The following is a 15,427-nucleotide window of genomic DNA, read 5'->3' as shown; positions in this document are numbered from 1 at the left end:
ACCGCGCGTAACTGCACACGCCACCACGCGCCATGCTCGCATCACGACGTGCCAACTAATTTTTAGGATTTCGAGTAAATGACGTGCAAATGACGCCCAAGTGGGACAGGCCCTAAATGCTACAACTGCAAAATAGTGACATTATACTTGACCATTTATATATCATAAAAATCCAAAGGAAAGTGGATTTTAGAGAACCACTCATTGAGCTATATTTAATTAGTTAATTTAGTAAGGACTTGCTAATAAATGAGAATCTATTCCTCATAAAGCATTATTTTACTCCATTCAGAAAAATGTAATGTTCTTTTACCTCCCAAATGCATGGTCTCTGTAGAATCTACTTCTGTAGGGCTGTTTCGGCAATTTCTGCATAATATAAAATTTGAACATTTTACCACTGTAACATTCATAGAAACATAGAAATTAGGTGCAGGAGTAGGCCATTCGGCCCTTAGCATTCAATACCATTAACTTTAAGAATTTAAAGACATTTTAAAATAATACCTCCATTCAATTCTGCAACTTCGATTCAGCACTCTGCCCACCAAGTGAGAACTGGCTGTGAATTTCTACCTCAAATAGAAGGATGCATAATTCAGGTTGATAATCCTCTGCAGCATTGTCAGTGCAGGCTGCCAGAAATACTAAACTGAGGTTCAGTTGCCTCCTGTTTACCAACAGATTCTACATCACCAATGAAAGCAAAGCAAAATGGTTCTGTTATCATAGTCAATATTAATGCCTCAACTAACTCAGCCAATGGAGTCCAATCCAACTCTTAAAGCTATCCCATTCGCCACTTCTTAGACAGCAACCTAATCTTTCACACACGATCAATATTCCCTTCTCCAATTCCGTCACCACCATAGAAATACGGAAAATAGGTGCAGGAGTGGGCCTTTCGGCCCTTTGAGCCAACATCGTCATTCACTATGATCATAGCTGATCATCCAAAATGAGTACCCCGTTATGGCTTTTTCCCCATATCATTTGATTCCCTTACCCCTAAGAGCTAAATCTACGCATGCTGGGAGAAGATAAAATACGCTATTAAACCACCAATCAGCACACTATTATGGGAGGAAACCAGAGCATCTGGAGACACATCCATGCAGCCATTCAGACAAATATTGTATCTGGAGGGCAGTTTTCGATATCTGCGACCTCCCTTGCCATACTCAGCCATCTTCAGATCAAGGTCAACATGCCATTAATTATTCCTATGCTTTTTATCATTCCACAAGACTGTAAATATTTTAAACACCATTGCCCCATTAAATATAATAACGATCTACATTGACAGTCTGGAAGCCACTACTCCAGAGCCATATAACCATATAACAATTACAGCACGGAAACAGGCCATCTCGGCCCTACAAGTCCATGCCGAACAAATTTTTTTCCCCTTAGTCCCACCTGCCTGCACTCGTACCATATCCCTCCATTCCCTTCTCATCCATATGCCTATCCAATTTATTTTTAAATGATACCAATGAACCTGCCTCCACCACTTCCGCCACATCTCACAGAAAACAAATATCAAAAATAAATTCTTCACAATTATCACAGCTGATCAGGCAGCAATGAAGTCAAGCCTCACATACACTTCTGAGTAACAAACTAGTTGCAGCAGCTCAAGGCACACTGGAGAGGCAATTCCAACATTGTCTGCAAAAATCCTTCAAGTCCATTGTTTGAATAACTTAACCAGTGCCAAAGACATCTCCCTGTTCAACATCCCCAACATTGAAACTCTGTTAAAACTCAGTCGGCATCAATGGGCAGGCCATGTTGTTCGTGCACCAGATGTCAACCCCCTTGAAAATGTCAATCTGCTCTTGCACTTTGCCACAGCAAGAGGCTACCAGATGGACAGTGGAAGCAATTTTGTGTGTTCAAAAAGCTTAATCAAAAGAATGTGGCATCAGTACCTACTCATGAGAATCATTGGTCCCTTGTAGTCTCCTGCCAGCACAGGAGGGAGAGGGGCCATGGGAAGTTGAATTGGAAGTGCTGGGGGTGGCAGAGGAAGTGCAATTGGATTTTATTTTAAAGTCCAGTTCTGGGGGAGGCAGGGGAGTGGTGGAACGGGTTGCATTGGGGGACCAGGCCTCCTGTGGTGGCTATGGGCGAGTGGTCGAATATTGCGTTGGGGGAACAGGTCCCACTTGGTCTAGTAACCTATAAAACACAGGAGAGGAAGGATCTTTGGTGCCAGGTGTTCCCACATTGGAGAGATGTTAGAACTTTTCCAATTTGAATAGATAATTTCTAAACTGAGATTATTTTTGAAATTTCTTTCTTTTTAAAAAAAAATGGAATGGTTTAAGTTTGAGATAAGTCTTGGCTTTCTTTGCTTCACTGACTTTATTCTCGTTTTTTGCATTACAGTTTGATACAATGTAGTTATTTAGCAGCCTACCATTTCCTGTTTTTCAAACATATTGCCTGCTTCCAGAACAAGGGGCACACACACATTGCTCTGAACGCTGTCCTTGATTTTACTGAAGCTTTTACCTTCTAATCAACTCTGATCACATTATTTACATAAGTCTTCTCCTTGCATCATTGTCATTTGTAATCAATACAATATTTTGCTTTTGTATCAGACCACTTCCCTCATTGACAATCATTTTATATTAAACATGTAGGAGTCTTGATTTCCCCAAAAAAGATACTTGTGTGAAAATCTCACTTTAATCATCCACAATAGCTCTGCTCAACCTGCTGCAGTCAATATAAACCTACAACAGAGGGAGTATCATGACTTTTCCTGGGATCTTGGTTTCAGAGGCAAGATCAGAAATATCAATATCCCCTCCAGTAATAGGGAGACATTGGATTTATTTGCTGATCTCAGCTCTTTAATACTGAATAACTTACAAGTTATGGAGAGTGCTCAGAATTCCTATATTACCTTTAAAACTACTTGAACTTCAGCAAGGCCTTTGACTAGGCACAGCATGCTAGACTGGTTTGGGAGGTTAGATCCATTAAGCTGGAAAGGATGCAAAAAGATTTGTGAGCCTGTTGAGTGAAAACACAAAGTGGTGGAGGATCTGGTAAGGGAAATGAATAGACAACGTTCTAGGTTGGAACCCTTCTTCAGACTTTTCCGGGTCTGGAGGGATTGAGTTATAAGGACACTGCATAGACTCGGTTTATTTTCCTGGAGGCTGAAGGGATGACATTGTGGAGCTTTATAAAGTCGTGAAGGGTGCAGATAAGATGAATGGTCAGTCTTTTCCCAGGGCTGGATGCAACCCCACCCCCGAACTCCCAGTCTCCACCTAACAAGCTCTGCCGCTGACGTTGAGACACAAACACTGCTTATGCTGGAGTCTTCTGCACCCCCACCAATACCCCAGATTGCATTGACGGTGCCGAAGTAGAGATGGTTGATAACATCTAATTCCTAGGAGTTAATATCACTAACAGCTTCTATTGGGCCACGGATATTGAAGATCATAAGAGTATAATTAGGCCATCCTGCACATCAAGTCTACTCGGCCAGTAATGAGAGAAGTTTAGACTTTATTGCCTTCCTTCACAGTGAGGAGTCCTCTGTGGAGGATGTTTATGTTAACTTTTATGTAGTTGTGTCTTGTTGCTTTTTTTGTTAGTATGGCTGTGTGGTAAATCGAATATCACTGTACCTTAATTGGTGCATGTGACAGTAAAGGACCTTTGAATCATGGCTGATCTATCTCTCCCTCCTAACCCTATTCTCCTGCCTTCTCCCCATAACCTCCGACACCATAATCTCTGACATTGAAGCAACGACCAAGAAAGCACACCAACACCTCTTCTTCCTTGGAAGGCTTAGCAGGTTCGGCATGTCCCAACAACTCTCACCAACTTCTACAGATGTGCCATAGATAGAAAGCATAAAGTTGACAACATTATGCCTTCTCTCCAGAGATGCTGCCTGACCCGCTGAGTTACTCCAGCATTTGGTGTCTAACTTCGGTGTAAACCAACGTCTGCAGCAAATATCTTAGAGCAGAGCAGATCTTTGGTCTGCAGGTCCTTCCTACACAGTAAAGTTGACAACCTCCTCGCTCATCCCGTCTCCTCCTCCTCCGCTGCTGCTGCTGCCCCAGACCCAAGGCCCCCGCCGAGCCCCCAACCCTGCTGCCCCTGCCCCAGCCTGACCGTCCCGCCATGTCCACCCACGAGCCCCCGTCCCCGCCAGTCCACCCACCAGCCCCCGCCCCAGCCCCAGCCGGACCGTCCCCGCCATGTCCACCCACCAGCCGCGGCAGCAGCGCCGCCGCCGCCTCCTCGCTCATCCCGGGGCCGTTACTCGCCGGCCGCGCGCGCTTTTCCTTCCGCTCTTCAAACCAAAGATGCTTCAAACGCGCCGAGCAAAGATCTTAGAGCGCCCACTGCGTCATCGCGTCGCCCGCCGACTACTAACGCGTCTGCGTCATCGCGCCGCTCCCGCGCGCAGACACTAGCGCGGCCGCGTCATCGCGTCGCCCGCCCGCACGTGACCGGGAACAAAGAGGCGGGACGCACCTGCAGCCCCTTCCCACACATCTGCAGTCCCATTCCCACACCTGCAGCCCCTTCCCACACCTGCAGCCCCTTCCCACACACCTGCAGTCCCATTCCCACACACCTGCAGCCCATTCCCACACCTGCAGCCCCTTCCCCCACACCTGCAGCCCATTCCCACACCTGCAGCCCCTTCCCACACACCTGCAGCCCATTCCCACACCTGCACCTGCAGCCCCTTCCCACACACCTGTAGTCCCATTCCCACACACCTGCAGTCCCATTCCCACACCTGCAGTCCCATTCCCACACACTGCAGTCCCATCCCCACACCTGCAGTCCCATTCCCACACACCTGCAGTCCCATTCCCACACACCTGCAGTCCCATTCCCCCACACCTGCAGTCCCATTCCCACACCACCTGCAGTCCCATTCCCCCACACCTGCAGTCCCATTCCCCACACACCTGCGGTCCCATTCCCACCACACACCTGCAGTCCCATTCCCACACCTGCAGCCCCTTCCCACACACCTGCAGTCCCATTCCCCCACACCTGCAGTCCCATTCCCCCACACACCTGCGGTCCCATTCCCACACACCTGCGGTCCCATTCCCACACACCTGCAGCCCCTTCCCACACACCTGCAGTCCCATTCCCCCACACCTGCGGTCCCGTTCCCACACACCTGCAGTCCCATTCCCCCACACCTGCAGTCCCATTCCCACACACCTGCGGTCCCATTCCCACACACCTGCAGTCCCATTCCCACACCTGCAGCCCCTTCCCACACACCTGCAGTCCCATTCCCACACACCTGCGGTCCCATTCCCACACACCTGCAGTCCCATTCCCACACCTGCAGCCCCTTCCCACACACCTGCAGTCCCATTCCCCCACACCTGCAGTCCCTTCCCACACACCTTCAGTCCCATTCCCACACACCTGCGGTCCCATTCCCACACCTGCAGCCCCTTCCCACACAACCTGCAGTCCCATTCCCCCACACCTGCAGTCCCTTCCCACACACCTTCAGTCCCATTCCCACACACCTGCAGCCCAAATTCCCACACACCTGCAGTCCCATTCCCCACACACCTGCGGTCCCATTCCCACACACCTGCAGTCCCTTCCCACACACCTGCAGTCCCTTCCCACACACCTTCAGTCCCATTCCCACACACCTGCAGTCCCATTCCCACACACCTGCAGTCCCATTCCCACACCTGCAGCCCCTTCCCACACATCTGCAGTCCCATTCCCACACCTGCAGTCCCATTCCCACACACCTGCAGCCCCATTCCCACACACCTGCAGTCCCATTCCCACACCTGCAGCCCCTTCCCACACATCTGCAGTCCCTTCCCACACCTGCAGCCCCTTCCCACACACCTGCAGTCCCATTCCCACACACCTGCAGTCCCATTCCCACACCTGCAGCCCCTTCCCACACACCTGCAGTCACACACCTGCAGTCCCATTCCCACACCTGCAGCCCCTTCCCACACACCTGCAGTCCCATTCCCCCACACCTGCAGCCCCTTCCTACACCTCTGCAGCAGATGTGTTGGAAGGAACTGCAGATGTGTAGTAAGGAATTGCAGGTGTGCAGGAAGGGACTGCAGACGCCTCAGTCTGTAGAAGGGTCTCGACCGGAAACGTCACCCATTCCTTCTCTCCAGAGATGCTGCCTGTCACGCTGAGTTACTCCAGCATTTTGTGTCTATCTGGGGAAGTGTGTAGGAAGGAACTGCAGATGCAGGTTTACAATGTAGACCCAAAATACTGTAGTAACTCAGCGGGACAGGCAGCATCTCTTGAGAGAAGGAATAGGTGACGTTTATTGATTTGCAGGGGTTCCCAACCTTTTTCGTCCCGTTTACCCCTAGCACATAACAATGTTATTTCACTTAATTATGAACAACTAATGATGAACAGATACCGGTATACCAGAACCAAACACAGTCAGTCAATGAGAAAAATTATGTACAAATCCAGAATCAACAAATTTACTCCCTGGGGGTAAATTTACCCCAGGTTGGGAACCCTTGATTTAGAGTGATAGAGTGTGGAAACAGACCCTTCGGCCCAACTTGCCCACATTGACTAACATGCCCCATCTACACTAGCCCCACCTGCCTGCGTTTGGCCCATATCCGTCTCATCCTATCCTATCCATGGTTTCTCTAACTTCAAGTAACCCTTGCTTTCCCTCTTTCTCCATCCCTCCCCAACACTGGGGCTCCTCCTGATTAATTTTACTGTTTGTATGCCTTGCCATCACCTTCCCCTCAGCCAACAATGAACCATTCTCCATTTCCTTGGACATTGTCTGCCTGTTCTTTCGTTTTCACACTTTACCTTTCCATATCTTGTTTTCCTCTCCCTTGACAGTCTGAAGAAGGGTCTTGGCCCAAAACGTCACCCATTCCTTCTCGCCAGAGATGCTGCCTGCCCTGCTGAGTCCTACACTTCGTATCTAACTGCAACAGATGTTGACAGTCAATAGTATTCAGTTGTCATATGTACCAACAACATTAGGAGAATTTCATACTTACGGCAGCATTACAACAGGCCTGTAAATACAGTACCCATAGATGATATTTAGTATCTTGAGGTTCTCTGAGGGAGCACTGTATGTATGTATTGTTAGATTCATGTACCATTGTATGTAGCACGTTAGTACCTGCACTGATGTTAAGCACTTTGGTCAACGAGAGTTGTTTTAAATGTGCTATAGAAATAAAATTGACTCGACTAGTAAACAAAAGGTCAATAAATTTAGATGGTGGAGGCACATAACATAGTGGTATTTAATATGCTTTTATTTAGGCACCTGGATATGCAGGAACTGGAAGCTTTTGGATCATGTGCAGGTGAGAAAAGATTGGTATCATGTTGAGCACAGATATTGTGGGCTGAAGGGCGCGTTCCTGTGCTGTAATTTTCTATGTTGACACTTTCAGGCAGCTATGGGCTTGGACGCCATGATCCCTCTGACCATCAATGCTGTTAACGGTCTAGCCATGAACTGTATAATTTCCCCTTACATTTGACCTCGCAAACCAAAAAAAATCCAGCTCTCACCCCCTGACATTCAATGACATCACCATCACTGAAACCCCCACAATCAATACCCTGGAGATTACCAATGACCAGCAACTGAACACGAGTAGCCATATCCACAATGTGCCTGCAAGGGCAGGTCAGAAGTTCGTAATCCTGCGGCAAGTAACTCGATTCTTATGTAACTCTCCCAATGCCCATCTATGATCTACAAAGCTGACGTCAAGAGCATGATGGAATATTGTCCACTTGCTTGGATGATTGCAGCTACAACACCCAAGAAAATCAGCACCATACACTATCGAGCACCCCTCTTGATTGGCATCCGAAACATGACTATTTACTCAACACTGAGGCACAACAGCAGCTGTTTGTGCCATTTATAGGATGCAGTGCAGCAACTTACCAAGACTCCTGAGATAGCACCTGCTAAATACCATGGCCTCTACCAGTGAGAAGGAGGGCACCAAAAGCATGTGGTCACCACCACCTGGATTTACCCTTGAAATCACACACACCATCCTGACTTGGGTATGTAGTTGGGGACCTGACTTCCCAGCTACTTCATTGGAGACCTTTGAACTACCTTTAATCAATCTTTATCTTGCATTAAACAGTGTACCTTGTATTCTTTATCTGTACACTGTGGACAGCTTGAATGTAATCACATATGGTATTTTCTTTGAGTGGATAGCTCGCACAAAAAGCTTTTCATTGTATCTCGTGATAATAATAAATTAAACTGAACTATTGCCATTCTTTCATCATCGCGGGTCAAAATCTCACAGCTCGCTCACCAACAGCATTGTACTTGTCCCCACATCCCAAGGACTGCAGTGGTTCAAGAAGCCAGCTCACCAGCACCTTTTCAAGGGCAGTTAGTGATGGTCAATTAAATGTTAGCCCACCTTGCTGACCTCATATCAATCAAGTGAATAAAACAATTAATTAATTTAACTGATTTTATAGAGGCAATAACCGAGAGCTCAAATAAGGAAAAGATGTGTGCACGTCACAATAAATGCACAAAACAAAATCCGGCACATTTTATGCAAACTTAATCTGGTAGACTTGAGAAGTGAGGCAGCACACAACTAAATAAATCAATCTTGTTTTATTAGCCATTAAAGTCATTCACAAATAAGACACTTATTTCCAGATAAAGAAGTATGTGACTAAATTAACAAAGTTTATATTATGTTTCTTACACGAAACCTTTCTAACAATGTTTGAGGCTTCAATTCAGTTTGTTCTATATATACATATATGGTGTTGTACAATCTATAGATAATACAATATTTCCATATTAAAAATGCAACTTGCGTAACATATTTTCTGATAGCTGTCCAAAATAAGATTTTATGCAAATCCCTTCAATATATCCCCTAAGAATTACACAGATTAAGACTATATTAGATTTAAAAGTAATTGTGCAATCAAATTATTTCCCATAAATTAAGGTAAACTGAAGAGCAAACATCTCCCCTTTTGCACTTGAAATTTACTCTTAATGCTTTAAAATGGCTGCAATGCCTAATATCTGCCCATCCAATCCTATCTAAGGAGTGTCCCATCCAGCAATGCAAGGCCCCTGCTATATATCGCTTCCTATTTAACTCCTTGTTCCCAGAAAAAAAAATTACATGACGTATCCTTCATTACACAATGCCAAAATATACAAATTTACGAAAAACTTGGATCTTGCTTCAGCCTTCATGTGTACTCTTTCAGGAAACATTTCAGCCACACCATTTCAAACCAATACCAAAAAAAAGATACCATGAGTATCTGCTTCGTGGAGCTGTAGTGTTGCTAACTGCATGCTAACAGTTCAGCTTTGAAACGATCCCAGAAGCCACATTACAGGCCTTTGTTCATTATTATTCTCAAACAGTTACGTGATAAAACTTCTGCCCATCTGAAAAACTTACGAGTCTCACACCATATACAGTTTTGTAAGGTTAACATTCTTCAACACAATGGTATCAGAAGTGTGGCTTCTGGGTTAAATACTGTGTGGTCTAGTGTCCTGGTGTCAGGATCTGCACTGGACATCCCATGATAAACACACATGGCTGGGTGAATTCCCACTTCAAATTCAAATGGTGGACGTTGGGTTGGACAGTTTCGTTCTGGTTGTAAATAAAGCTCCTTGCAGACTGGTGAAAAAAATGTGAATGGGAGATGTACTTTACAATGCACGGCTGCACCGACGGTGGATAAGTAGCAGCCTGACCCATTTCGTTCCTCTCTCTCCGCTAAGGTATCATGCATGGCGGTAACAAAATCCAAATAGGCATGAGTGGTTTAGAAATCATTAGAATACCAGGGGATACTGGGAGTAACACATTAAGGAAATGCGTGTCAATACGCCATATTTGGAAGTGTTTGTAATACAAATTCATTTTTCTTCATTCACCAACAATCAAGTCATTAACTCATATTTTGTATAAACATATGTGTCAAGAATCCATTTTTCCATGGAAACATGCCTAGTTGATTCAGATCTATAAATACAATGTCTGTCGCGTTGTATAGGGAAAGCTGAATGTCTGTTGGTTCCCACAAAGCAAATGAAAACATGGTGCACCAAAATCCACTAAGCTGCAAATCAATTCAGCACAAAATGCCACATCTGGGTGAATCCAAACCAACTTTAAAATCAAGAGGCAGATATAAAGGACTTTGATACTGTAACGCAATATCAGTTCTTGAACAGCCTCGGCAATCACACATTTCAATTACAGGATAAAAAACTATTCAAACATCTCTAGATGGAAAAAAAAAGAGCACGAGATAAGACATTTGAAAGGACAGCAGAAGACATTCTCCTTTCTAAACACACAGGAAAAATCTTCCTAAGTTTCACCTCGTGGAAAGTAGTGCTCAAAGAGCAATTCCCTCGGGTTGGAATGCAAACTGGATACACTCAAATTTTCTTTATAAGATAAATCTAACATTCACTTCACTTTAAGTTAATGCAAATCATTTCTCACAGGTGCTGGTCAATGCTTGAAACTCATTGACCTCATGGTAAAACTGCAGCATTGATCTGCTGGTCCTTAGTATGTGGTCAGTGACATCTCTCGGCATTATGCTTCAAAGTATGGCAACCCCGTAATTCACAGCACATAACATTTAATCACAAACAGTAACTTTACATTATTACAAAAATCAAGAATGAGTACGCAAGGACTTGCTCGTGGAAATCTCTAATGTCAAAAAGATAAATTATTGCCCACACAGGCAAAGAAAATGAACATCATTTCTGGCCGGTGACCTTTTTTTGGGTGGGAATGAAATTAAACGAAAGGCTGGGTGATAAATTAACAGGCAGACATGGTAAACAAATATGAACAAAGCCTAGAGAAGGTGGGAAGAGGGGATGCAACATGCCAACAGGAATGCTTCTTTTTTTTTGCTTTCAAAGGTAAAGGATTGTTGAATATTTTAACTGCACTTACTAAGTCTACAACTATGTGTTTTTAGAACTGGACCTCATCTTACTTAATTCTTCCACTGGTGTCTTGAAACATTTCCATCTCTGTATCAAAGAACAGTCGAGATTTTTGCGAGGGCTTCACAACCCGATTTTACTGCAATCATTTTTTTTAAAGTTAAAAATGTGGTTTTCTGACCCTTCTGTCATTTCCGTTTCAGTGTAGGATTGTCTTCAGGACGTGCAGCAAAAAACCATTGTGAAAGGAACTGTGCACTTTAAACAGCATTTCTGCAGTGATATTCCATGAGCATGAAGACATCCGAAGGTACGATCCTTTGCAAGTGCCCTTCCTGGAGAAGATAAAACAGCACTTTGAGCAGCCTCTTTTGTCACAACCAACCAGTTTATAACTTCAGAAGAGTGCCTTTGATCCTTGATTTTCAAATTCCGTCCAAGCATCGTTCAACTCCATGAAGATCATCTTGGCATACTCTTCATATGGCTCACCTGTGGCCTAAAGAAAATAAAACAACAATCTTTAAATTCCTATCCATGATAGCTCGTCAGAATTTCTGAATTGTTCATTTGAAAGTTTACAATACCACGCTGATTATTACACACAAAAGTGTGGCGACATCTCTTTAGGATTCAAGTAATTTATAAAAATCTGTGTATGCAGTAATTTACAAATCAATACCCCACGTTTACAGTATCTATTGTGCTAAAAGAAAAACAAATGTTACATTTAAATTCAATCGCACTATTAAAAATACCGTGCATCTTCAGTGTTAAATATGGACTGTTTCCAGGTTTTCATAAGTTCATAATTTATCAGAGGAAAATAAGGCCATTCGGCCCATCAATCAATCAGCAGCAGCGGCAGCGGAGACCCGACTCGGCCTCAGAGCTGTGGCGGCGGCGGCAGCGGCAGTGGAGACCCGACTCGGCCCCCGAAAAGAGAGAGGAGAGAGAGAGGTAGAGAAGGACAAGAGGAGAGAGGGATAGATAGAGAAGAGAGATAGAGAGAGAGAGAGAGAGAGAGAGAGAGACAGAGAGAGAGACAGAGACAGAGACAGAGAGAGAGAGAGAGAGAGAGAGAGAGAGAGAGAGAGAGAGAGAGAGAGAGAGAGAGAGAGAGAGAGAGAGAGAGAGAGAGAGAGAGAGAGAGAGAGAGAGAGGGGGGGGAGAGAGAGAGAGAGAGAAGAGAAAGAGAGAGAGAGATAGAGAGAGAGAGAGAGAGAGAGAGAGAGAGATAGAGAAGAAGAGAGATAGGAAAGATAGATAGAAGAAAAGAGGGAGAGATAGATAGAAGAAGAAGAAAAGGAGAGAGATAGAAGGAAATAAAAGAGAGAGATAGAAGAAAAAGAGAGATAGAAAGAGAGATAGATAGATAGAAGGGAAAAGAGAGGAGAGATAGAGAAGAAAGAGAGAGGGAAAAAGAGGAGAGAGATAGATAGATAGATAGATAGATAGATAGATAGATAGATAGATAGATAGAAGATCGCCACCTCCAGTTTAAATTCCATTTGGAATATTTTGGAGGACCAAGAAACCAAGAATCAATCATGGATGATCTATCTTTCCCTCTTAACCCCATTCTCCTGCCTTCTCCCCATAACCCCTGGAACCCGTACTTATCAACCTTTTTCAGCGTTATCCTGTTGATTTTCAGGGTAGTTTCATGCTGTTAACCTTACCTTGTCAGGGTGAACCACAAGTATTGCTTTTCTATAGACTTTCTTCACTTGGTCTGGGTTTACTATATCTGCCATGCCCACGGGTTTCCACTTGGTTTCACCTTCCCATAGTACTGTATGCAGAGTTGACAATAAAGCTCTTATATTTCTCTCCTTTCCTTCAATCCAGTCAAAGATCTAGCAAAGCAATTATCGTTTTAGTTCATGTTTCAATTATCTATAAAAAAAATGCATTGAATAATTGTATAGGAAAGAACTGCAGATGGTGGTTTAAATCGAAGGTAGGCACAAAATGCTGGAGTAACTCAGCGGGACAGGCAGCATCACTGAGGAGAAGGAATGGGTGACGTTTCAGGTCAAGACCCGAAACGTCATCCATTCCTTCTCGCCAGAAATGCTGCCTGTCCTGCTGAGTTACTCCAGCATTTTGAATAATTTGTATGCTGTTTCAGCCTCACGTATGATAAGAACAGCACCATGCATTGAAAGGGCCAAAGTATCAGCTAAATCCACATGTATCAAAAAAATAGAACCAGAAATGACAGAGAAGCAAATTTTATAGCAATGAACAGTTAATCTTTTCAACTGAAGAAAAAGTAATCCATTGTAAATTTACAGTGGCAATGTTTGTAAAGCTTCATCACAGCACAAGGATATGGGATATGTCCAGGGCTTTAATAGCACTAAGGAATTAATGAGTCACAATCTGGGTGAATGCCAGAACAAACTCAAAGGACTGAATGATTTACTCCTGTCTTTGTTTACTTCTACCCTTTACCTGTGCAAAGCCTGAGCTACCTGTCTGCAGGTGCACAGTGAGACTATCGTGCAACATCACGAGCATCACTGAACTTTAGCAAGTGGCAGTTTCAACTATATGCTGGAGTAACTCAGCATGTCAGGTACCATCCCTGGAGAACATGGATGCGATGTTCCAGGTCGGGACACTGATTTCAGATTCAAGCTAGAAATGTGGAGATTCGTTGTGTAATACAGGCCATTCAGCCCAATTTGTTCATGCTAAACCAAGATCACTATCTAAAATAATCCTATTTGCCCGTGTTTTTGGTGCCATATCCCTCTAAACATTTCTAAGCGTGTTACATTCACAGTACTGGTTATAAAATATCAATTTCAAACTCAGATATTCAAGAGGCCTGTATATATTTTGCAAACCTTTAATTTGAGAGGATCCATTTCTTTAGTCATCTCTTCCCGTCGCATTTCAGCAATCGTTTTTGGTCCTCTTTTATCCGACAGACTGGAAAATCCCTGATCCGACAACAGATCCTGAAAGTCACTTGCAGATACTTTCGGCTTTGGTCCTGCTGTGTGTGAATAAAATCTTATTAATAGGAATCGACTGTTCTTCGTTAATGAGCATGAATCATTGACCAAGAAAACCTTTTTTAAAGTTGTGGCGATTTAATAGTAAGATTAAACGAGAACTTACCAGTTCGAAGTTTGATCGTTATTTTATGAGGAGTACGTTGAGGGAATACGTGAAGAACCCCGCCAGGACGCATACGTGTCATTCTTCAAAGCAGCGGTGTGAAATCACAGATAACTGTAATGACTTAAACATAGTAAGGTTAGAGAAGAAATACCAGTTGAGTATATGATCATGGGTGGGAGCGGAGGGCACGTATTCCCTCAACGTACTCCTCATAAAATAACGATCAAACTTCGAACTGGTAAGTTCTCGTTTAATCTTACTATTTTACTTCGGAGTCACGTGAGTGACTACGTGAAGATTTCAAAGCTCTGTGATTTCATGCCGTGGAAACGAGTCCATGCATCACATCTGCCTTAATGACTGTAGGAGAAATTGTGTCAACATATTTTAGACATGAATCCGACATTGAAATCCATGAATTGATTAACACAAATTATAGCCCCTATTTATGGGGTAATTAAATTACAGAACTTAAATTGTTTCTGAAAATGTTCCAGGTTTAATGACTGGTTTATGATAAAATAGTTGGAATGTTTTCCCCCTGACCATCCTGCTGCCTTGAGGATTTGGTCCATTGGTACATCCAACTGCATAGCTGCCGATGTAGCTGCAGCCCTGGTGGAATGAGATTTAAAAAGATTAGTATCCATCCCAGCCTGTATTAGAACCTGTTTCAGCCATCTTGAGATGGTCTGGACCATCACTCTTTTGTGTGGTTGCTTATGGCTGACTAAAAGTGCCTTCTCATTGCCTCTGATGATTTTCGTGTTCTCCATGTATAACGACAAATGTCTTACTATACAGAGACGATCATCTGTTGGGTAAGACCTAAATTCTATATTGAGGCCTGCTGATCATATTTGGGAGTACCTGGTTCTTGGGGGATTGGTATTAAAAAATTCCCCTCATAAGTTTTGTTACCAGTGGGTGAGTCCCAACAGAGTGACGCTCTGTTCCTTGCCATAGATAAGTTGATAGGGCTCTTCTGGCGCAGTTGATGGCACTATCACTGAGCCCCTCATCATAATGGAGGCCTGCGAAGTATTCCAGAACAGACGGGATGTTCATATCTCTGTAGGTGATGCTGTTTTTGTGACAATACATCTCCCACTTCTTGATATAGACCAGATACTGTTTTTTGGTGGACTGTCTTTGGGCCGCCGAAATCATGTTCACTGTTCAGTCCGTCAGTTCCAGCTGTAGTAGTGGTATTTTTAAACTCTACAAATTAATAAATTCAAATAGTTATGGCATGGGTGGCTA

At 43.9% G+C, this 15,427-nt stretch overlaps 2 protein-coding genes across 12 annotated transcripts in view; both read right to left on the bottom strand.

Annotated features, from left to right (window-relative positions):
* LOC129695354 (uncharacterized) overlaps positions 1 to 4,432 on the bottom strand; it is a 49,901-nt gene extending 45,469 nt beyond the window's left edge. For 2 of the 9 annotated variants that reach the window (XM_055632228.1, XM_055632229.1), the window contains exons 1-2: positions 4,257 to 4,415; positions 314 to 369 (exon numbers count right to left, since the gene is read on the bottom strand). In XM_055632228.1, the coding sequence (XP_055488203.1) occupies positions 314 to 326 (13 nt within the window). In that variant the 5' untranslated portion in view covers positions 327 to 369; positions 4,257 to 4,415. Of the gene's footprint in view, positions 1 to 313; positions 370 to 507; positions 586 to 2,920; positions 3,012 to 4,256 lie in introns of those variants that run through there. The other 7 variants (XM_055632223.1, XM_055632225.1, XM_055632222.1 and 4 more) reach the window with 6 other exon arrangements.
* Positions 4,433 to 8,233: 3,801 nt separating this feature from the next.
* gak (cyclin G associated kinase) overlaps positions 8,234 to 15,427 on the bottom strand; it is a 118,097-nt gene continuing 110,903 nt past the window's right edge. Inside the window, exons 26-28 of one of the 3 annotated variants that reach the window (XM_055632218.1) lie at positions 13,885 to 14,033; positions 12,709 to 12,885; positions 8,234 to 11,525 (exon numbers count right to left, since the gene is read on the bottom strand). In XM_055632218.1, the coding sequence (XP_055488193.1) occupies positions 11,424 to 11,525; positions 12,709 to 12,885; positions 13,885 to 14,033 (428 nt within the window). In that variant the 3' untranslated portion in view covers positions 8,234 to 11,423. Of the gene's footprint in view, positions 11,526 to 12,708; positions 12,886 to 13,884; positions 14,037 to 15,427 lie in introns of all 3 variants that reach the window. The other 2 variants (XM_055632219.1, XM_055632217.1) reach the window with 2 other exon arrangements.

The sequence above is a fragment of the Leucoraja erinacea genome, chromosome 3 (assembly GCF_028641065.1).
Source record: "Leucoraja erinacea ecotype New England chromosome 3, Leri_hhj_1, whole genome shotgun sequence".
NCBI classification, from domain to species: Eukaryota; Metazoa; Chordata; class Chondrichthyes; order Rajiformes; family Rajidae; genus Leucoraja; species Leucoraja erinaceus.
This window is presented reverse-complemented; position numbering and strand designations above follow the sequence as displayed.